At 38.1% G+C, this 23430-nt stretch overlaps 4 protein-coding genes across 15 annotated transcripts in view; 3 read left to right on the forward strand and 1 right to left on the reverse strand.

Moving 5' to 3' along the window:
• Window positions 1-13685, forward strand: part of sky (GTPase-activating protein skywalker) — a 99125-nt gene extending 85440 nt beyond the window's left edge. For 4 of the 11 annotated variants that reach the window (XM_028305070.1, XM_028305069.1, XM_028305068.1 and 1 more), the window contains 5 exons: window positions 3572-3664; window positions 5772-5930; window positions 6277-6380; window positions 8776-8910; window positions 10472-13685. In XM_028305070.1, coding sequence (XP_028160871.1) covers window positions 3572-3664; window positions 5772-5930; window positions 6277-6380; window positions 8776-8910; window positions 10472-10613 — 633 coding nt within the window. In that variant the 3' untranslated portion in view covers window positions 10614-13685. Of the gene's footprint in view, window positions 1-82; window positions 113-3571; window positions 3665-5771; window positions 5931-6276; window positions 6381-8775; window positions 8911-8956; window positions 9083-10471 lie in introns of all 11 variants that reach the window. The other 7 variants (XM_028305073.1, XM_028305072.1, XM_028305077.1 and 4 more) reach the window with 5 other exon arrangements.
• A 1230-nt stretch (window positions 13686-14915) lies between these two features.
• Window positions 14916-16334, forward strand: LOC114353200 (uncharacterized). The gene has a single exon (XM_028305082.1). It carries the CDS (start codon window positions 15046-15048, stop codon window positions 16315-16317), a length of 1272 nt encoding a protein of 423 aa, XP_028160883.1. The 5' UTR covers window positions 14916-15045; the 3' UTR covers window positions 16318-16334.
• Window positions 16335-17212: 878 nt separating this feature from the next.
• La (La autoantigen-like) lies at window positions 17213-20383 on the reverse strand. Of its 2 annotated transcripts, none has more exons than XM_028305065.1 (7): window positions 20198-20383; window positions 19994-20115; window positions 19442-19608; window positions 18881-19141; window positions 18446-18589; window positions 17884-17986; window positions 17213-17755 (listed from the first exon to the last, which is right to left on the reverse strand). In XM_028305065.1, exons 2-7 carry the CDS (start codon window positions 20103-20105, stop codon window positions 17421-17423), a joined length of 1122 nt encoding a protein of 373 aa, XP_028160866.1. In that variant the 5' UTR covers window positions 20106-20115; window positions 20198-20383; the 3' UTR covers window positions 17213-17420. The 2 variants fall into 2 exon arrangements, with proteins under 2 accessions (XP_028160866.1, XP_028160865.1); XM_028305064.1 differs by having other exon boundaries at window positions 20208-20382.
• A 182-nt stretch (window positions 20384-20565) lies between these two features.
• ast (single-strand DNA endonuclease protein asteroid) lies at window positions 20566-23028 on the forward strand. Its single transcript, XM_028305063.1, has one exon. It carries the CDS (start codon window positions 20773-20775, stop codon window positions 22969-22971), a length of 2199 nt encoding a protein of 732 aa, XP_028160864.1. The 5' UTR covers window positions 20566-20772; the 3' UTR covers window positions 22972-23028.
• Window positions 23029-23430: the final 402 nt, after the last annotated feature.

Here is a 23430-nt window from a genome sequence, read left to right on the forward strand (position 1 = left end):
TAAAGATATCCTAACTCACACACGCACAATACTTTTTATATTGTCAGTTATTGTATATCAGATGATTTTACTTGGTTTGCAGAAAATGCCTGAGGAAACGGGCAAACAGATGGTATCGTACACGGAGGCATTAGGCGTGGCTTTGGCTTTTCTTTATCATACGATCATCCGATTGCGATCCTAACATGACTAACTTCAAATCGAATTCGTTTGCAAATTCGACACGATTAGACGCATTGAGTGTCCAGTCTTTTTTGTAACTTGTAAATTCTTTTCCTATTTTAGTTTCCGACTCCACAGTTTTGTTATGTTCAGTCTGTGTAGCGGCAAGTTTTGCGAATGATTATCATGTTGTCGTCTATGTGATCATTCAATCGATAATCTTCATAATCGATAAAAGAGGGGAATATTCAATATCATCTCATTAGCTTTGACTGTTTGAATTACTTTTATTTTTCAGTGTTTCAGTGTTTTTGTTTCTATTCTGTAAGATACTATCTTAAAAATGAATTACGTGCAGGTGTTAAGAACTTGAACATGGCATGCGTGTGAGATAAAGCAAAGATAAAAACCGATGTAAATTAGTGTAACAGTAACAACTGATGAACATAGCTTGAGATTTGATTAACATGCGAGTTATAGGTTGTGACGTCGCATGCGTCGATTGTTTGTGACTTTGTGAGTGCTAACTGTGTGTCGATTTTCCGTTAGGGCTCACATTCGCCGGGCCCGCGCGCCCTGTCGATGGGCGTATATCCTATCCAAGCGCTCAAGTCCCAGATACTTGACCAAAGTGAAGTAAGAGACAACATTCGCTCAGTGTCGCTCAATCCGAGCTTGACAATATCGATGTTTAGATGCACCGCTTGTCACTTAGGTGTTTTTTTTTACATTTGGAGGCAAACTCCGCTTGACAAGACCAGATAGACGTTGCTTCCTTTTGTTTTTACGTTTTGTTTGCGATCCGTGGTAAGTATCCAGCTAGTTTTGCATGAGCTGCGTTTCTTTCATGACTGTTTGGTTATGAGTATGACCGTTGTCGACGTTTGTACAGTTTGTTGTATTTAATATTTTTAAAGTTATCTAAAATATCGTCTCTATAGCAGATTTTTCTACAGGACGTCATTATACCGGACAAAACAAATGTATCAAATACTATGGGTGCAAAAAAGTTCTGATTCAAACCGAACTTCCTTACGATTAAGTGATATAGTACTAACCTGACGTTTATGAAAGAACATTCTCAATTCTCATTGACATTTAGCAGTCACGAAATAGCAATTTAGATCAACACATTTAAAGCTCGTCATTCATAAAACGAACTGTTATACATGACCCATGATTCTTACGGCCGAATACTGAAACACTACTCAAATCTTTCACTCAGCTGACGGGCTCCTAAATTTAAGTATCCTTCAATTTTAAATGGTATTCTCAAACACCACTCAAAGGATTTGAAGCCGTGATCAGCTAAGCAGCTCTCAAATGTTTACCTAGTGGCAACATTTACCAAAAAAAGTATGTTTTCATTTACACAAATGATAACTTTACGTTTTTTATCCATTACACGCAGCATCGTTTGGTTATGTATTGTCTTTTATGGAAATATACTCAATCAACTTAACATAGAACAGTTTATTTTTAGTTTCTATTATACATAATTCTCGTTTTATTATATAAAATAATTAACGCTTGCATTTTTATTTAATTAAAAAATAATTTTAAAGGTGAAACTTTTTATTGTTGAAATCTATTAAGTGGCGATCGTGGACCGAAACGTAACCACAATTGACATTTATCATTGTTGACAGAGCATCAAATTGACAAATCAACAACTCTTGGAAATGCTGCGATGTCCCCATATTATTATATTCCTCAGAAGTAGGCATGTTTATGTAAAGCGATTTCATAGCAGCTATTTTGGTTGTTACTTTGTGCTCTATACGATGCACAGTTGGCTGTTCGATGTGGAAGATATCACCTAGTACACACGTTCATAACTTCCCGTTGCGTAGAACCGTAGGGTTATAATAAGTATTTGGTCCACTGGTTGTATGGCGTTTGGTGAGGGGTTTCAAAGAGCTTCCAAATTAGGAATCCAGAAACAACACCGTTTCTTTTGAGACGCGGAACCTCGCTCGGAATTGCATGTCATTATAATAATATTTTTCAATAGCGTTCAGCCTTATTGCGTTCCTGCGATTAGATCTAGGTATTTCCTCGAGGCTCGAAAGAAATGATAACGATGACACAGACATTATTTACCACTATTTAGGTCGATTTAGGTATAAGAATAGGATTTAAGATACCGCGCAAGCACTCTCAAATTTAACGGCTGCTCAAGACGATTTGACAGTTGTTTGAGTAATGCTTAGCGTTGAATGGCGTTTCAATATTCGAAAATTCATTTAAGTGGCGTTTGAGTGCAACTTACTTTGAGAGGTGCTTAAAAATTGAGAACTGCTCAGATATTGTTTTGAGTATGCGAAATGTAAGTTTAGGAGCTGCTTAACTATTTGAGAAGCCGTCAAATATTTAAATGGCGTTTCAGTATTCGGCCGTTAGACTTGTGTTTAACTCATTGTCACTGTGGGTAGACGCTATACGAGCAAGTAGGCGTGGCCTAATGGGTTGACTGGGCGTGCACCTATCACAATTTGAAACAATTGACGGTTACACGCGCATTCTGCACAATGGGCAACCCGACAAGAATGTAACATGATGATTTACCGTTTTTAACCGAGAATTACCATTCTAAAAACAACTTTGACGGGTGACACAGGTAAATAATAATTCATTAGGTCTTTTTAAAAGCTTGACATTGACCTAACCAATGTTCATGCGCACGATTGACGTCATAAAAAAGAATCGAATAGAGATGATGTCACAAATCATAGATTACGATGTCAAAATTTCTCATTATATTGAACCTGGGTGCCTTCAATTTAGAGGCGTGAGGTAGTGACACCACTTTGCATTTCTAGAAGCGCGACACACGTCGTTTGTGTAATGGTGCGTCCACACTGGGCGAACGGGCTCGCGCGGCAAACTCGACATATTGCTCACTCAACAAGAGCAGGGTGAGCAGGATGACCAGCGTGCCGCGCGAGCCCGTTCGCCCAGTGTGGACGCACCATGACAGAAATGGCGCTGCGTCTGCCCTTCTAGAAATTGTATGAAAACTATAGGCGCTTAACTCTGTCAGTAACTGGGTATGGGATTGGCTCGGGACGGTGCTTTTGTTGACGTCAAATGTTAGCGAGTCGTCAGATTTGTATGCTCTGTCACGTCATAATTATGTCAAAATCACCCCTCCTGTGCCGCTACCATACCTCAGACACTCTCAGTTAAGCGCTACAGCTATAGTAGTAAAATGCAATGCAGAAAAGTCTTCTGCACTGTCAAATTTATTACACCTGTAATATGTTATTTACCTATGTTCCACAAATAAACGAATTTGATTTGATTTGATTTGAAATGTTATTGTCAAATAAGTCTAAACCCACCCACGTCCAGTCACCCCAAATAGCCACAAATCGCCTGGTCATCATCATACAGTGCGGTGTTACAGAGCCCGCGCTCCTCACACCTGGCCCTGTGGTTCCCATTCCCTAACGCGGTGTTCAAGGACCAGCGCCAACACTCCTCCGACCTCAGGCAGAAGGTTTGACCGCCGGCTAGTGCTGCCCGCGCTATCGATAGTTCAATCGATGTCTTGGGAACTAGGGTGGTATCGATAAGAGATTTCATAGATTAAAAACAAGGGTGCGAAGAATCACAATCATTACAAAAAGTTACAATTCAAAGCATTTTTTACTTGGAAGCTCTTTGTCGATATCGTTTCTAGTTTTCGAATTACAATCGTGAGCTATCGAAGCGTTGCAACATTAGCACTGGCTGTTGATGTTAATACAACTAATCGGGGGTAGATGTGGTGGCACTCAGTTCGTGCATGTTATGATATCTCTCTATGTAATCTTTTGGTTAGATGTTTGCGTCAACATTTGTTTTTTTTTTTTCAATTTTCTTTGTTTTGTTTTACATTAGAGACAAACGCGACATCGACTCGTGCCAATCTGAAATGAGACGCGATCAAAAGGAAATATTTGTCGCGTCGTGTAGCGTTTTGTATCGCGTTGCGTTTATCGAAGAAGTAGGGTACCGCGTTAATTTATCATGTACTAAGTAGATGTATTGATAAGGATTTGTTATTAATGAAAATGTTTTACTATTCTTTATGGCATTCAGTTTTATTCTCTTTAATTTAAATTAATTTTTAAACGTTTCTCTGGTCACATGTAATGTATGGTAATGTCAGCAGTTTTATTGATTGAAAAACCAAATATGTAATCAAGACACGCGGTAGCGAGTCCAGCCAAGTTAGAAAAAATTGGTTTCACTTACATCGATCCAATTAATTATTTTAATAACTCTGGTGAAGTTAATGGATTAAGTTAAATTTAATTTTTAAATGTTGACGTAAACTTCTAAACGTTCACAATTGGCAACACCGCTACGCTATACGTTCGCACCTTTCAAAATTACACCCTGTTGTATTAGGTATATGGCCTATGTTCTATCTGTACCGTGCGCGTTCCTTGAGAGATATCGCAACTTAGGGTCCGTGAGGCCAGTTGTACCCACCTCACAACATTAAACCTTATTATTAGACACAACATTAGCTTAGTTAGAACTTATCTCATCTGTAGCACAGTTGATAGGCATGTAACGTAACGTATTGTTATTGTGAAAACTTTAATAAAGTAAGTATTAATATTCATATTTATCTCTGTTCCTGGCACGTTCATTAAATTATTGTACAAATAAAAAATTAATATAGCTTGTCTACAAAGGTGGACTGATAGATCACTTGATATAGTTTTGATTTACAGCAAAGGTAATTTTAATTGGCGTACAAGAGAGCAGAGTTAGGTATGTCGAGCCAAATTTTCTGCCTGTTAATCATTACAATGATCTGTGTTACATTTGTCTAAAAATAAATCATAAATAATTAAGACAAACCATTTGTTTTTGTTTACAATCCTCACGGGTGATTAAATTTTATTGTTACACTATTTAAAGGCGCGAAACTTGGCTCCGATAGTGAGTTACAAAGTTAGTTATCTACGAATGTCGTTAATGTTGCATGCGATGTCGTTTGTCCCGTATTATTAGTTGTTACGTAGTTGTATTACAGTTTTACTACATGTATGACGTATGGACCGTTTGATGTATGCACCGCACCACACTGTAGGAGTTTACTAATATGACACCACTAATATTGTGACGTCCATCTGTGTTATTAGTTTTTATCTTAGACTGATTTATTATTACTGTTGTTATTAGTACTGTGATAGAATTAAATAAATTGTCCCGAGAACTAAGGCTCATCTAAAATAGTCGAACTTTGTGATATTTACCATATTTGATATAGAACTTGGCCTTCACTTCCGTGCCTCCTAAATTCATTAACTTTACAACTTTTGTGCTTAATTTTCAATTGAATATTAAATGCTTCTATGAGCCATATTAATACAATTTATTAATAATCAACACTTTGTATTAGTCATATGACTTGGAAGTATAAGTAATTTTTTTTAATACACTAAAACATGAAATGGCAATGAATAGACATTGTCAAGTGAACTTCATGTTACTAAATTTTAACCATCATTGATTGCATAACGTTAGATCACTAAACATGAGTAACAGTAGAACTGTGAACCAAAGAATCCAGGTGTAATTCTAAGACATATCCCTCGCTATTCCAGCTGTTCACTCTTTGGTCGTGGCTCCCGGTCCGCATCACGATGTATCAGCCAGTGCTGCTTTATACAACTGAGGAGCACGGCTGTTCACTAACTACCTTCTACGTGCGTGTGGAGCATCATGAGCCCACGCTGCTGATGATCAAGACTTGCAACAACGAGGTAGGCAGCATAACAACACAGGTAGCGTGCACTACCACCTGCTGTATATCACTGAAGAGCGCTTATTCCAAGGATTTCTCCACAACGATCTGTCCTGCGCTGCCCGCATCCAGGAGCTTGCTGTGACCGTGGGAGTTCGATTCAGAGTGCTTACCACCTCTGAATCAGATCCAGGAATCGAGCGTTTTAATAAGTCTGTCATCAGGGATGGCTGACTTGTGACCACAATTTTTACAATTCGAACCATAGAAGAACTTACAATCCAGAATTAAAATCCACACCTCAGCTTAATCAACTAATTTATAAAAATTTATCAAGTAAGAATTATACTAAAATGTTCCCACAGGTGTTCGGAGCATATTGTTCGACGCGGTGGTTCGAACGAAACCAGAAAGACGAGCGCGGCAACCGGCAGGCCTACTTCGGGACCGGCGAGACATTCCTGTTCAGGTGAGTGAGATCCTTAATCCAGGTCTTATAGTCTGGTCTGCGAGCACTTAGAATTTTGTCCAATGACCCCAAGCTACCCATCCTTATCGCTCGCGCGTAATTATATTGCTGTCGCGACTATGCGACGGACGCCCGCAGTGAGTGTGCGAGCGATAAGGATGGTAGCTTGGGGTCATTGGACAAAATTCTACGTGCTCGCAGACCGGGCTTTAGATGAAGCCTATAGTCTAATCTAATTACTGATAAAAGTTACGCGTTGAATCACTTAGGCTGAGTTGCACCACCTAACTGTTACAGTAACTATGACGATAACCGGTGATTTTTGTATGGAGTTTGACACACTTTTGACGTTTGTCAAAGTTAAAGTAAGATGGTGCAACTCACTATTTTCTACTTTCGTACCCATTGTAACTGCTGATTGTAGATTCTGGCTACACAGCAGTATTGGCTTGTCAATATAAATGCAAGTAGTGAAGGCAAAATTTATCCCGGAGGGAAGTTAAAATATTGTTGAACCGCTAGACCACTACTTTAAGTAACTTTTGGTATGGAAATAATAAAAAAGTAGCTGTTTAACATGGGTGTAACTTTTATTAGTATGTGGGTAAATGCAATCTGTCGTATTATTATTCGGATTTCTATGATTATGTATTTGTTTATTAGGTATACCAACAAAACCACATCGTTACATTGATTCTTATGTCCTTTCTCATTTATTTAGTATATGTATGTTATTAGATGCTATAGCCCAAGCTCTGCTTAGTTTGTAGCCATTACCTAATTTATGAAATAGTTTATAATATTTTATGTATTATTTTTGGGGCTTATATTTTTAATTTATGTCTATCTATTTAGACTTCTATTTACATTAATCGGATCCTTCGAGTAAAAGCTGCCCAGTCCTTGCTATTCTGTTCACTTGTGCGTATCACGGTGGACTTACTACTCTTTGCATGCAACACTTGTTTTTTTTAACTTGTTTACAAAAATATTGTTGTTTTTATTGTTTTTGTATGTACTGATATCTAAAATATGACTAGTTTGTTTTGGTCTTTTGTGTGTTTTGTTGGTTGTTTAATGCTGCATTTATAGTTTATGACATTTAGATATCTGTAATAGTTAATTATTATTTTGTTTGTTGTTTTTATTTTTATCTTTTTGTGCATGACAATTAATATTTCAATTTCATCGATTATAATGTATACGTCATTCTGTATACAATAATGTTTGTGCTGTTTGCGGTTTGTTGATTTAAAAATGTGAGACCATTTTGAAAAGACAATGCCGGAAATTGGCGTCTTTTTTTTTTCGCGCGGCCATCGACCAAACTTTGTTTTTTGATTACAAAATAGTGTAATAAATCAAACTTACTATGACATGTATACCTCTAAACTCAGTCTAAACTGAGTTACGAGCATTAGAAGTTTGATGATTTTCATACTAGATTTGCTTTTTGCGCGCAAAGTTTTGTAAGAAATTGCAACAAACTAGTGAGATTGTATGTGTAAACAAACAATACCATCCATTAAATGCTCCAGACATCAGTATGGAGCAGAATCAGCGCAATAAAAAAATATCGCAATATTTTGTTGCAATTTCTTACAAAACTTGCGCACAAAAAGCAAATCTAGTATGAAAATCATCAAACTTCTAATGCTCGTAACTCAGTTCAGACTGAGTTTAGAGGTATACATGCCATAGTAAGTTTGGTTTATTACACTATTTTGTAATCAAAAAACAAAGTTTGATCGATGGCCGCGCGAAAAAAAAAGACGCCACTTTCCATACAAAATCTGGCATTGCCATTAATTGTACATAACTTATCTTCACGTCATGCTTTGGTTTTTTAATTAACCTGAATCTAATATTATTCAGTTCGTCATTCATAATGTGATTTATGATTTTATACTCAATTAAAAGAACCTTACTATGTTCCAAATTCCGTAACAAATCAATTGTACTAAGTTCAGGCCCGTATTACAAAACAACTCTAAACTCTTATCAAAATCAAGCGTAGACTATGCTTAGCGATTTACTGTCTAAAATTTACGCCCGTATTCACAACCATTACTATGAGGTCACACAGTGTGCGTGGACGCACAAGGTCATCAAATACGAACCAACCACAGAGCTTTATTCAACGCTGTGCGTTCGATTTGCTGCTTCACTTAAGCAAGCATCGTTTGTGAATACGGGCGTTAGACTGAAATCAGTCAATCAAAGGTCTGAATCTCTGCTTGCATTTGAAACTAGTTCAGATTGTTGCTTCGTATAATGGGCCCAAAAAAGTATCATGTCATCAAAATATGACACCACTCGAATCTGGAGCAAAGCACATCACTAACGAACCGCTAACAGCACAACCGAGCAGTGTCCCAACGTGATTCGCTTGCAGCCTTTACCCGGAGCGCGCGAAATATCCATGGGTGGGCGTCGCCGCTCCAGACAGTAAGGGCGAAGACACCCGCTTATCCCACGGCTCCGAACTCTTCATGGCGGCCGACTCCAAGATGATCACCATCGGCGGCGGGTCAGTCATTTTATTCCCACTTATTAGTAACCCTTCCCACTTGCAGCCTCCACCCGGTCCGAGCTAAGTACCCCTGGGTGGGATGTCTCCAAGAAGACGAGGATCCTCGCACCCCTCACGCGAGGTCACTGTTCATGGCGGCTGATAACACTATGGTCACCATCGGCGGGGGGTATGTCGTGTGGTGTTTGAGTGAATCACGAAGCGTGGAGCTTCGCTGGCGAGCACTTAACTAAATGATGCTATATCTTGAGGTCTAACATCACGTAAGCAGATAAGAAGAGAGCGTATCTTCACCTTAAAGGCCGGCAACGCACCTGTAACGCCCCTGGGTCTGCGGGTGTCTATGGGCGACGGTAATCACTTACCATCAGGTGATCCGCCTGCTCGTTTGCCTCCTGTCACATAAAAAAAATGGAAATCCTTTTTTTAACTTATGACCTCGAAACTTGTCTTTTGATCAGCTGAGCATAGAGTGATTGGCATGACAAAACCTCCAAAAATGACTTATGTGATGTTAGAACTGTCACGAATCGTGTTAGCTGACGTCACGACGTAATGTCATTCCCACTCATTTTTAACTTTTCAGCAAATATTACCTACTTTGATACTTGACTGTTTTAAAGAATTTTGATTTGTGTTTGTTTTACTGTACATTTTGCTCTAATTTATCTAATACACGTTGTTTTATGTGACGTTCTCCCATTTACTAAACCTTGAACTGCGACCATACTGATAGTTTGGGAAACAGTACCTCTAGTACGAAAAACTTTCGAGTTCGTTTCGTTGCGTATTCAAAGTGTCATCGAAAAATTTTGTATGAAAAATTAAACAGCGCCCCCTATATTATAGCCGCCCTAGGGGGCGCTGTTTAATTTTTCATACAAAATTTTTCGATGACACTTTGAATACGCAACGAAACGAACTCGAAAGTTTTTCCTACTAGAGGTACTGGTCTCAGATCTTATCACCCCTTTTAACATAGGTAAAGGATGTATGAAACAAGTTGACAAACACTTTTAAGGTGGATATCCACTTTCTTGACAAACCTACGCAATGAGGGCTATCGTTTTAGCGCTCACCAGTTGGCGCCACTGTAGAGTAAGGTCCTGTCACTTGCTAGTCGCGAAGACAGTGGCGCCAACTGGTGAGCACGAAAGAGGACTATCGCATTTGCACTCATCAAGATGGCGCCACTGTAGAGTAAGGTCCTGTCAATCGCCAGGGGTGCCAACTGTTGAGTATAAAAACGATAGCCCTCATTCAAGTCGTGCGTGTAGTTTATGAGCAAATCTCTCTAGAGCAGTTGCAGGAGAGAGGAGCGTACGATATTCGCAAGTTAGTGGATGGCCACCTTAATAGCAACTTGAAAGTTTGTACAGTGTTGTCGCTCTTGCTCGTTAAAAGACCCGAAAGTAAAAGTGAGACAACGCTACGAATCTCGAAGAGAACCAATAAGGTACGATGCGATGCGATCTGACGACACTAGTATCACAAACTACTCCAGTATGGTTGTGAAGACTTCGAATTTGCCGATAACATAGTAATTATCATCTTACAGTGACGGGCAAGCGATCTGGATGGACGAGAACATAAGGTTCGGCAAGACTGACCGCTGCTCCACCTTCAACAACCCGCCTCTGTGCCCCAGCGGCGACTTCGAGATACGAGTTTTGGAGGTCTACGGCTTCTCTGGCGCATGAGCGCCCACGGAGTGATATAATCTCGATATCAACGTGATTTGAGTGCCACATCCCTACGGTTGACACCCATGTGCTTTTTTAAAAGGCATTTGCAGTGGAACACCTCAGATTAAGCCAAATTTGAAATCAATGTGTTCATTTCTTATTGCTTCACTGTTTTCTCAAAGAATTCTAATCGGAAGACTTTTGTACTTTATTTATTGTACCTGGCAACACAGTCTTGGAGATGATCTATGGTTTTACATAGACAAAGTTTACCCTGTTGCAGTAGTTTTGATTATAATTTACAATGTAAAATTGACTGAGGAAATAAGTTCAGAAATATGCAAAGAATACATTATTTTGAATTTTGTTTTTGAACACGATTATGGTATTGACAGTATTTTCAGTTGAAAAATGCCTTTATTAAAAAAGCAGATGAGTGAAAATCGTTTGTAATCGGGATGTTGTACAGTTACTTTTGTTACATGGTGTCATATCCCCGAGTGTGATAATGTTGTGATCGGGGCCGCTGTGCAAGCCGGTCGAGACTCCGGAATATTCGCCGCCATTTTCGCGACCTATCCAATCCGTGAACATCGAAATAATCATATTGTATTTTTACGAAATAAACAAAAAAACGCACTCTCCAAGTGTCTTTCTACTTAGCCGATGCAATATTTTTGTTGCAAACTCATGTAATTGTATACTCTCGCGAAAATTACGTATGACAGTGAAAAACTTTATTCGATGTATTGATAGTCCCTTGCCGTTAACAGACTGTGTAGTTGTATTCCTATATTTATTCTACGAATCGTAAATCTCTGTGTGTGGCCCCGTAGCTATCCTATCGATGTGAACATAGCTGTCCTTTTAAGACAACGAAGACGGGGAAAGTAGGTTGTTTCGATGTATATTTACTCGTGTTTAGATGTCTGAGTGTAAGTACAAATTGAGTGTATCGTACCTACTCTTGATGGATTTAATACGCTTATATGAAAGCAATATGTATCTGTGGGGCCTAGCCGTGCGGTGAAGTTGTTTCGCCGGCGTCGTGTGAACATTCCAGCGACTCGGCCGTGCCCGACGCACTCGGTCGCCGCGAAACATCCATTACAACCTCTGTTCGTCTCGTTTGGACTCAGAAGGCTGGCGGGTGCGGTCATAAACTACGCCATAGACAATGCGCCTTGTTTCTTTCCGAAAAAAAAAAAAAACAAAACGCATTCAAAATGGAACAACCAATATTGGCACTGTTAATTGGTCCAAACGTCAGTATTTCGGTATCATATGAAATATCATTGTCGCTTTTAGATATATAAATGTAATAATATACTCAAACTGTAATCACTTGTCGTTGCTCACAAAAATATACCAAAGAAATTAATTGTAGAGAGCCTTGCTTTTCTGTTCGTATGTTCGATCGTTAAGGTTTATATCACCGTCGCATGTTTTGTATAAGAACTAGAACGCACACGTTTTTTGATCCATATTTGTCGAACATATCTAACAGGGAGGCAAATGGGGGTTATTGGGGAGTCATTTTTTGTCAAATATTTTTATTTCTTTCCAAAAAAGTTGCTCTTTTAAAGTTTATTTTTGTCGATACCTTTACGCCACTTAAATATCATTCATCTGAACAGTCATTCAAATGTTTAGTGACAAAATCGAGGTATTTGACATGAATAAACTTTAAAAGTAGGTAATCGATTGACTGATTGACTTTCTTCATTAATCCCCTCTAAAAAGGCGGCTGCACACGTACGGTAAACTGGTGTATTTTCTACGTTTACTCAACGCAATTATTAGAACTTATATCAACCGATTGTCGCCCAGATAAGTCAACGTAGCTGAAACTTAGTTGCCTGCGTGCGCGCCGTCTTTGTAATATGTCGGTGATTATAACACTGCCATTTGCAGTTCATAGTATTATTTAACGCGTATTCGAAGGTTATGTGCCAAAATTGGACCTATATTATTGGATATAAATTGGTTGGAATGGCCTGTCTAAAGTATTGCAAGGATTTCATTTTTTTATAACTTTTAATTTTAAAAGTATTTAATTTTACGTACACGCACATTGTGTATTATTAATTTACATCAAAATTGATTTGACGAAGCGTTAGTGGATGATTTTTTTTGAGGATTATGATTGGCTATTTATGTATGGAATGGCAAAACGAGTGTTATGTAATTTAGGCGTTCGCAATGCAACGTATTATCGATACAAAGTCACAACTTTTACAAGATACATATCCCTGTTGGTACAAAGGGGTCGACCTGCGTTCATATCACCCGCGGCTTATTCTGCCTACTTTATTATTATTTTGTTTTGTAAATATTTGAGTTAGGTCGCTGCGCGCTGCATCGCGCCGTCGCGTCGGTCCAGTGCGCATTGACGTTTGAATGTAGTGAAAATGGGATTTGTCATGGTACTACAAACAATATGTTTATCAAAAGCCTAAGACTTGTTTTAAATTCAGATAATTTATGTAATTTATTGAGTAGGTAACATGTAATATTTTATGTACGTTAACTAGCGTCTTTGTGCGGGCGGAGGGAAGACTATCGCCCGATGCGTTAATTGACTATTATGTATTATTAAGGCGGTTGTGTTTGCCACCGCGTGTGACGTGGCATCGGCGTTCGTTAGCTTAGTTCCGTCCGCCGTCCGCAGAGCGGCGCCACTCGCGATATGTTGCTGTTAGCCAGTTCGTCGTTGATCAGTGTAAAGTCTAGTCTTTATCCTGTTTTTTTATCTCTAACGATATAATTATATCTAAATATTTACGAATCGATATTTAAAATAAAATGTGCGATTTAGTTCCGCTCAAGGAACAAGTAGGCTCGTGGTTAGTTAGTGTATAAGTACATTTAATGTAAAATAATACAGTTATTAATCTCCATTCTCCCTTTCAGTATTTGTGGTGTATGTTTTTTTATGTGAGAGCATATGGAGCGCGAGCTTTGTTTTGTTACAGTGTACTGTTACATTCGAGTAGGTTTAGGCCGCCGCAGTGGCGGTGCAACTCGTTTATGGTAATGTAAATGTTGCTTTATAATGTCTACAAAATATATAATCCTGTATACAAATTGTCGTTTTTTTTCTTATCATCATGACTGGTGTTCGTTAATGGGAGGGCAGAATATTCTGCGTAATTTTATTAAATCTTACGCTTCATCATCAACAGCCCTTTACAGTCCACTGCTGGACTATGAGCCTCCTCCACTATAGTGGAGGGTTTTGCCATAATCTCCACGCTTGGCAGGCGGGTTGGAAATCGCAGTAGATTGATGTTTTTCAGAGAGCGCTGCTGCCCATTCTCTGTTTGATGTGTAGTCCCTAAGTCGCCTCTTACGACACCCGCGGGAAGAGTAGGGGTTGGTGACAAATGTATTCTACTCTAAATACTCTTTATTGCACACCAAAGAACAGAAAGAAAAGGAACTTATTACTGTGCTTAAGCTTAAACATTGATTGAACACAAATTTCAAACTCAACAATTCCCCACGCAACCTGCACGCTAGTGCTCAAGCATTTTTACTATACATTACAAATTTTTAGTAGTTTGGTTATGATTGTGAGATGTGGAAGACTCATGAAATTTTCATTCATTTCATTTTATTGGCCTTGCTGATAGCTTATCTGGAGATGAATCCTGAACTATGAATAATGATATTACGCTTCAAAAAAACTGGTGACATTGGTCCCAGAGCAGCTTCCTAGAGATTACTTCTTGTATTACCAGCTACAACAGACAGTATCAATTAGCCTATGCGCAGACCTCTAATCCATATCTGTGGCGCAGACCATTGATTTTTTTGTCGGCCGATAGTTTAGTCGGGCAGTTGATCAGTATGGGCATGTATGGAAGTGCGCACATTACGCCGATTCGATTTGGCCGATTCTTCATACAATTTAAAATCGGGAACAATAACTATCGGCCAACTAAAAATCGATGGTCTGCGCCTAGTCTTATAGGTCGCGCAGCGAGAGTTGAGTAGTATTGCAACTCGTTGCGCGAGCTGCATGTAGGCCAAGTTATCCATGACTAGCTTTCCGCCCGCGGCTTCGCGCGCGTGGACTACATTATCTACCTACATATTTTACGTACCCCATTTTTTCCAAAATAAAATTTAGCCTATGTTACTCGTGGATAATGTAGCGTTCGAATGGTGAAAGAATTTTCAAAAACGGTCCAGTAGTTTTTGAGCCTATTTATTACAACCAAACAAACAAACAAAGTTTTCCTCTTTATAATATTAGTGTAGACAATGCCGTAAAAAAGAAAAAAAAAGGCAATTTTGACAATGACATTGACGTTTTTGAGGCTGTCAATTTGTGTTTTAGAAAAAAATGTTTTGTTGCTCGAATCGAATCTTATTTTGTATCATGCCGGAAAATAACTAAAATAAGTCATCAACAGTTCACAAAACAATTAAAATTCTGATCATGAAGCCTGAAGAAGAATCTGCCGTGGAGGACGAAGTTGCTCCAGCTGGGGACGTAATTGGTGACACCGCTTACAGTGAGCGCTTTGTTTTGAAAATATTGCTGAAACTGGCCAATTTGGATTCCCTAAAAGACGAATTTCGGGAGAAGCCCTTTGAAGAAGACTTATGCTTGCTGTGGGACATGACTGCCGAGCGTGACGTGGTCCTCTTTCTGTTAAAACACGACGTGTTAAATCTCTTCAACTTCGCTTTGCCCATCATTGATTCTCCACGGATCATCGAAATTATGTTGGGCATCGTTGGAAATATGTGCTGCCATAAAGAAACAACTAGTACGCTTCTAACAATGGACTCGTTTATCAAGAACCTACTGGAGTATGTCAAGACCGACGATAGTCTAATACTTGTGCAGTTGCTACGTCTGATTAATTCAGCACTATTCCTGGCGGAGGATGAAGATTTAGTCATTTGGATGGGGTTTTTCGAATCTATAGCATATTCTGAAGCACTCTATTTCATGTTAAAGAATTCCTCCAATAAGGAATTACTAATCACAGCTTTAGAGAACTTCAACACTGTTTGCACATACCTAAACGCTGAAAAAACTAGGACTAGATTTTTTACACATTTCGTAAATAAAGATGCACTGGAAGCTTTGACAACTGCCTGCACTGAAGTTATAGATAACCAAAAAACATTGTGCGAAAGAGACGAGCTAGAGAGAGTATCTGTAGTAAGTATGCAGGTAACTCTGGTTCTGATAGGTTTCGACAAATCCCTAGAATTATACAATGAAAACAAAGAATGTTTAGCGACCATGATCAACCACATTCTTCTTTACTATGAAGATAAGTTCCTGAACCAGAAGGAAATGGATACAGATTTGGTTGATATAATTGATTCTACTAACACAATAGTTAACACTGTACAGCTCAATGAGATTTGTGAGCCGAGCACATTTTTTATACCTAGTTATTGTATGTGGACTGCTATTTGCACTTTAAAGGATCATCAAAATGGTGGAGGTGATTTTGAAGAGGATCATGCTGACAGAGATGAATTTCTGAAGAAGATTAAAGCACCACTAAGTAACTTGCTTTGTGGGTACATGTTGCATTGCTCAGAGAGTAACTTGAACACTGTTTTAGATGCTACTAAAGAGGACTATGAAAACATTCTAGGTGGTTTAGAAGATAAGGAACTGCTATCAAATGTTTCTAAAAGGACAGCCAGCTACAGAACTAGGTTAAAAGAGCATGTAGATGTGTAATAAATATTTTTAAATTGAACAAATGTAGTTATTTCTTTTAATAGAATCACCTTTATTCAGATTTAGTGAGGTAGATTTTCAAATGATCAGATGCCTATGGCTTAGTTAAGGATTATGAGTATGGCCCATGATAGGTTTATTGTATACCCACTAGCTATTCCCGCGAGAATATCGTACGCATATCGAAAAATTAAATAGGTACCTATACCTTCATAGGTGAAAACCGCATTCAAATCCGTTCAGTAGGTTTGGATGTCGTCCACTATGATCCCCTAACCCGATCCCCCAGGGGATCCCCGTGAACTCATCTGTACTTCAGAATCCCCTCAAACAAAAATAAGTATAAAAAGATGCTATCACACTGAATAGAATTTAGGATCAAACGCGTCACGTAATTTCGTATAAAAATACCCATTTGATTGTATTGAATAAAACTGATGTTAAGTGCAGTCTGTCTGCTAGGGTTGCCAGGTCCAAAAACAAAAGCCGGACTATGTGCTTTATTTGGCCGGACATTTTACCCTCATCTCTCTCACCTCATCATCGGTTGCCTAACGTCCTGATGCGTGCCTGCCTTATTCTGTGGTTCGACTTTCGCAAAGCCCGACAGGCCGGACATCGGTTATTTTGGCCGGACACGCAATCAAAAAGCCTAACTATGTCCGGCTTTATCCGGACGCCTGGCAACCCTGCACTGTGCAGAGGGTCACCTAACTAGCCACTAGGATTAAATAGTCATTTCTTATGTATTCTGCTGTTTGCGTTCAAGATATAAATTGCTATCTACTGGAATTAATGTATTATGGGTTATTTATACTGTAGGGAAAAAAAGACGTTTTATTTGACAATAAACTTTAATCAACATCATGATGAAAAGGCTACCTAGTTTCCTTTCATCCTATAGTAACCATACATTATTAGGCAAAAAACATAGATCTACATTACTAGTAGAAAAAATTTAGTTGCTGATGCAGGATTAAGTTTAATGACATTTCCATGGGTCAAGTAGATAAACAAATGTCTTAAATGTAACAATAGTACAGTCTATAAGAAATTAGCTGTACTTTATAATTTGTAAAAAATATTTTAGCTTATAACTATGACTAACTATCAGCCTTCACTTTAGACGGGGGTCCATCGTCATTCTGATCCTGTCGACGCTTCCTTCCTTGTTTGTAGCCTCCCTTGTTCTTGCCCTTATTTTGCCTGCTATTGTTTTTCTGATTCTTGCGCCGTTTTACCATTTCTTCAACAGTTTTTGTTAGGTACTCTGTTTCCTCATCACCTTCCAAAATCTTGAATACAACATCCTTTTCTCCTATTTTGATCTTGCCGTCAGTAATTTTCTCTGCAATTTCTTTTGCAGAATTCTCTTTAGCTAAACGTACCCAACCTTCAGTATCGCCTACTTTGAAGTCGATGTATGCTACTTCAGCACCTGTATGACAAAATAATTAGTTAGAAATAAACATTTTGTATGTTTTCTAAGATAGCTAATATTATAGAAGAGAAAATAAAAAAAGATACAGAGTTAAGACTGAGAATGTTAGTTCCATTTTTACATACCTAATTTCACCAAAGCTTCTTTTACATCTTCTCTCTTCATGGTATCTGCACCCTCACTGAAGTGGAACACTGTTCCCGTTGGCAACTTGAAATCATCTTTTTCCTTAGGAAAGAAATCAAGAAACATTACTTAATATAATTATTATACTTATGTCTCAACATCATAAATATCTTATCAGTGAAAGTACTCAAATATAACTTTACACATTTCATACAATATACACATGTAATGATATTTTTGAGCACTTTGTAAAGATATAATATGATGTTCTTAGTTAGGATTAGTAAGTAGAAACCATAGAACTTATCATTATCTTGTTTCAACATTGGGTTGTCACAAGCAATACCTACTCAACTTCAGCTGCGAATTGAAAGAAGATAGTAAAATTTAGTATCATAAGAATAATAATAATCTTGGAATTCACATTACAACATTTATTCCACGAAATACACCGACACACCGATGCCCTGCTCCCCAAGTAGAAATACAGCTGTTTACACATTGAATTTAGATTTTAGGTACCATTTGGGACGTTATTGTAAAAAACTACTTTTTAATTACTTCTTTGTCCTTGTGTTTCTTATCGCGCTTGTCCTTCTTGGCCTGGTATTCCTCCTGCTTCTGCTGCAGATATTCGTCTTGCCAGAAGGTGATCAATGGAGTCTCTTCATATTTCAAATCCTTTGTCTCCATGAACTTAGTAGCCTGAAAATGAAGATTAAGAAAAAGTTGTATAAAAAAGTTGTATCATTGATAGTTCATAACAGACGTAGTGTAGGCATGGATTCTGCTCGGCTCAATTCATTTCCATGTGTGAAGTAAAGTTGCTACAAATTATAACAGAAGTAGACTAAGGCTGAGTTGCACCACCAAACTTTAAAAAATTATAACGATAACCGGTGGTTTTTGTATGGAGTTTGACAGATTATTGACGTTTGTCAAAGTTAAAGTAAGATGATGCAACCCAGCCTAAGAAAACTTCATTGTACAAATTACCTGATCTTTAGTTTTGAATGTGGCAAACACAGATCCCTTAAAGAGGCGACGTTTGGTAGACCTCTCCAGATATTTCCTCATGATAACATTCTCTACTTCTTCGAACTGCTTGAAATACTTGAGGATGTCGTCCAGAAGGGCTTCTTTGGGAAAACCTTTAGCGTAAATTGTACGAGCTGTCATCTCCTTGCGACGCTCTTCGTTCATCTCTGGGATGGGAAGCTCAGGGTTACGACGAATTTTCTTGTTGTCCTCTGAAACCTAATAAATCAATCATAAATAACTGGATTTTTTCTTCATAATAGCAAAGTTCTGTGCTAATATTTCTGTCAGATCAGATACTGACAGCTAAAGCCTGGTGTGTGAGCACGTAATTAGATTGCTGTCGCGACTGTGCGACGGGCGCCCGCAGTGAGTGTGCGAGCGCGACAGCAACATAATTACGGGCGAACGCTAAGGATGGGTAGCTTGGGGTCTTTGGACAAAATTCTAGGTGCTCACGGACCAGGCTTTAGTGGGTATTAGTCATTGTTGTGAAAAGGACCAAATATCAATATTTACCTCCAAGAGCCCTGAGGTAGAGTTGTTCAAGACGTTGGCTATGAGATCTGTGTCGGTGGACAGTTTGGCGAGACGGTTGAACCTGGTGAGCACGTCCAGCGGCACCCAGCCATCGTCCAGCTTCACCTGCTCCCGCAGGAACTTATCACGCGGCAAATTGGCATCACCTAGACACAGAGAGTAGTGATTTTATACTCATACAAAATAGGATTGAGAATTTGGTAAAAATTTAGTAAATAAGATGGTGTTTTCCCAATTATTTTATAAGTTTAGATTTTTAAAAGTAGCTCATTTCCTTTTGTAGTCTTTTATACATGATACGAAATAACAAGTGGAAAATGCATTGATAAATAAAGAAAGGATAAAGTATGTAGTCACAAAGTAAATTATGTTGTAATAATACCATTTCATCAGTAACAGTATGCTTGTATCAAAGCATACAGTGTTACTGACTCATATTGTATAGGTTATGATGATACAATGTAAACTAACTGCCGAATCTGGAACGGAGCAATAAATGAAACATAAATAAAAAAGTATTGATTTACTCACTGAAGTAGTACTCCACTTGCCGGATTATGGCGCTCTCCAATTCGCTGTCCACTTCTTTCGTCTCCTTATTTTCTTGGCCGTTCTCCACGGCTACTTCTTTCTCCTCAGTCATGTTGGCTTCGCTGAAAATAACCAACACAGCCCATAAAATAAACACGCTCAAAATACGAGACATGTTTGATAGGTGCGCAAAAATTCACTCACGAATACTCACGGGAATCAAAATACGATAAGATTAAGAGAAGAGTGTGCCTCCAGCGTTAAAACACTAAAATTCCGCACTGCGTCTGTCCCTGATTCAGAATTTTCACAAAAACAACACGTGTTGTAAATTGAAGAATTTTACACCACGCGACCGGCGCGAACGAAAGGAACGAAGAAGTGGGAGGGGAGGAAATGTCAAATTCATCGTTTCGTTCAGAAACACGTCGGTCGCCATCTTTCACCATTCGTTCGGAAATTACAGTATCTGCAACTTTCAAAATAGCATCCAGTGGGATGGACTGTATTTTCTTAAATTTTCCATGGGGAATGTAAGTAAATCTCTTTATGAAATGAATAATTACAAGTTTTGATTATTATTTGCTTGCGCATACGCATTTGTGTGATTTGTTATTATGTGTGCCTATTGATTTATACAGTCATTGGCGTCATTTTGACATCAACATAGTGAGAAAAAGAGATAGGATATAAATAAAGTGAAACAAATAATAACCTCATCTATCATAAAACTAAAATGTTGTGATTAATGTGATTGCGATTGTTAATTTAGCATAACAATGGGTGTAAGAGGCCTAACTACTTACGTGAATTTAAATCAAGATGCTTTCCTTCAATTCTTTCTTCTGCACGACACCAACCTCGTCGTCGATGGAAACAGTATGTGTGCTCAGCTGTATCGATCATTGAATTGTTTTTCTGCCTTCGGTGGTGATTACGACAAATTCGCCGCTTATGTGAAGAATTTTCTGAAGTCATTTCGCAAGTGTAACATTACTCCTTATGTTATTTTCGATGGAAGCCATGAAAGCAGGAAGCTGCGCACAGTGTTTAGTCGCCTCAGATCTAAGATCAGTGGTGCCTCCAGGCTAGACCCAGTGACTCAGGGGAGCCTACAAATATTCCCTCTACTTGTGCGAGATGTATTCAAGCAAGTTCTTGTAGAAATGAACATACCATACACTATATGCGAGTTTGAAGCAGATGATGAAATCGCTACTATGGCTAGACATTTGAATTGCCCAGTCTTGAGTTACGATTCAGACTTCTTTATTTACAATGTTTTGTATATCCCATTTAATACTTTGGAGCGGAAACCGAAGCCCTTTGATGTAGATGGAAACAGAATACATGCCCTACAGTGTAAGCTCTACAAAGTAGAATTCTTGACAGAAAATTTTGGTGGATTAAAAGAGGAAATGTTGCCATTGTTAGCAACACTATTGGGAAATGACTATGTTGAAAAACGAGTGTTCAATAAATTTTTCTCGCAGTTAAAACTTCCTAAAAGCAAACGATGCAAAAATGACCAGCAAAGATGTATTCATGGAGTTTTCAAATGGTTGCAAAAGGAAACCTTAGATTCTGCCATTTCTAAAATTATTGGCAGGGTCAAAAAAGCTGGCAAAGATAAAGTTATTGCTATTATCAAGAAAAGTATAGATGGATATAACAAAAAACATTGCAGATCTCTTAAATTTTTCAATATCAGTGATGAATCACAGGGTGAAGAGAAAAAATTTCAATTTCCAGAAGGGCTCGATAGTGAGAATTCTGGTGATGATGATGATGATGATGAAAGTGAGTCAGGAGAGGACTCATCTGAGGATGAAGCCAGTTCAGATGATGACAACATTGAGGACGATATGGTTTTAGGCTTACCAGTGTGGATCGCTGATGCAGTACGTAACAAGCTCATCCCACAGTCTCATCTCAACTTATACACACATCACATGTATTTCTGTAATCCACAGGCAGAAGATTATAAAGACGAAGACTCTTGTTTGTGCACTCTGCCGATCATGAGGTATATTTTTGATATCTTGACTGACTACGCTCATGATCATTGCACCTATGTCAGTCGAGAAATAGACTGCAACTACAAAAGGGTACTTCTGGGTAGAGAATTGTCTACATCGAGGCTGTTTGAAGTGCCATTTCAGGATTTAACAGATGTACAACTGTCTTTATATTTCAGTCATTTTCTAAAGGAGAAACTACCCACTTTAGATTTGAATGATATAAGTTCATTGCCCGCAAATTTTCAGTTGTTTATGATTTCATTGCTTTGGTGGGTAGCCAAATGTAATGTGCCTTTATCTCATGTACACAGTTTGTTGTTGTGTTATGTTATGTTGGAAGTGGTAGATGAAAGGACAGGCTCTTTTCGTGGACACCACCAGTTTGCTCATCAATACTCTAAGAAAGTGGAAGAGTTAAAGAAGAAAGTTAACAAAAACTCTGATCCAGAATCTGAATTGTTTTTGAACAAATGTAAAGTCCAGTATGAGCATTGTTTGATAGCAGCTAATTCGCTTATAAAGCACTTTGAGATTGATGAATCCATACGCAAGAGACCAAAAACATATGATGTTAAAAAGATACACAGTTTTGCCCAATTCCAATGTTGCTTGCACCAATTTAATTCTTTGAATAGCTTATGTCGTAATCCATACGAGAGTACAATATATCACAAATGTTATAATGGGACCTTCATTTACAACATTTCACTAAAATTGGAAAATCAGACAGAACCTATTAAATTTTTGGAGCAATATCTTCATGGTGCAACTACAGTGTTGATGTTTTACAAAAGTCTATGTAGTATTTTTGAAAAATGTGCAGATAAGATGAGTTTATCAACAGCTAAATGGTCCAGGAAAAAGCGTAGAAGGAAAAAGAATAAAACTAATGAAGAAGTAGATGAAATAATGAATTCATTCATAATAAATGGATTTGCATCTGCAGTTGTGTTGTAAAAATAAAGATGGCTCTGAGAAATGTAGTTTTATGCGAATTTTTCTAAATATACTTTTGTTACATAACTAAAAAGTTTGTTTCAATTCAAAACATGCTTATAAACATAGCTGGGNAACGAAAAAAATAATTGTAGGTAGGTACTTATGCAAGGTTCAAATAATTTCGAAAGCTTGTAGCGCAAACATAAAAGAAGAATAAATTCCATGCGCGATACAAATTATTTGAACCTTGCATACAATTATTTTTTTCGTTTTATTATCATGTGTTAACGGATTAACGATTAACGTTAACTTGCGTTAAATCTTGCGAAATGTAACGTTTTAACGATTAACGAAGTTAATTTTTGATTAACGGTGCCCAGCTATGCTTATAAATCCCATTATTAGCTAACCTATCCTGGTTTCAAGACGTCCACTGCTAATCTCTCAGCTCTATTTTTTTTGTACAGGATAGAAGAC

The sequence above is a fragment of the Ostrinia furnacalis genome, unplaced genomic scaffold, assembly GCF_004193835.3.
Source record: "Ostrinia furnacalis isolate ACB-3 unplaced genomic scaffold, ASM419383v2 OfSCF1635, whole genome shotgun sequence".
In the NCBI taxonomy this organism is placed as follows: domain Eukaryota; kingdom Metazoa; phylum Arthropoda; class Insecta; order Lepidoptera; family Crambidae; genus Ostrinia; species Ostrinia furnacalis.

Coding starts and splice junctions, on each gene's coding strand:
- LOC114353200 (XM_028305082.1), top strand. CDS start 15,046: ATGAAGCCTGAAGAAGAATCTGCCGTGGAGGACGAAGTTGCTCCAGCT.
- La (XM_028305065.1), bottom strand. CDS start 20,105: ATGACTGAGGAGAAAGAAGTAGCCGTGGAGAACGGCCAAGAAAATAAG. Junction 18,590..18,880: donor CATTCAAAACTAAAGATCAG/GTAATTTGTACA, acceptor CTTCATTTTCAG/GCTACTAAGTTCATGGAGAC. Junction 17,756..17,883: donor AGAAGCTTTGGTGAAATTAG/GTATGTAAAAAT, acceptor TTTGTCATACAG/GTGCTGAAGTAGCATACATC.
- ast (XM_028305063.1), top strand. CDS start 20,773: ATGGGTGTAAGAGGCCTAACTACTTACGTGAATTTAAATCAAGATGCT.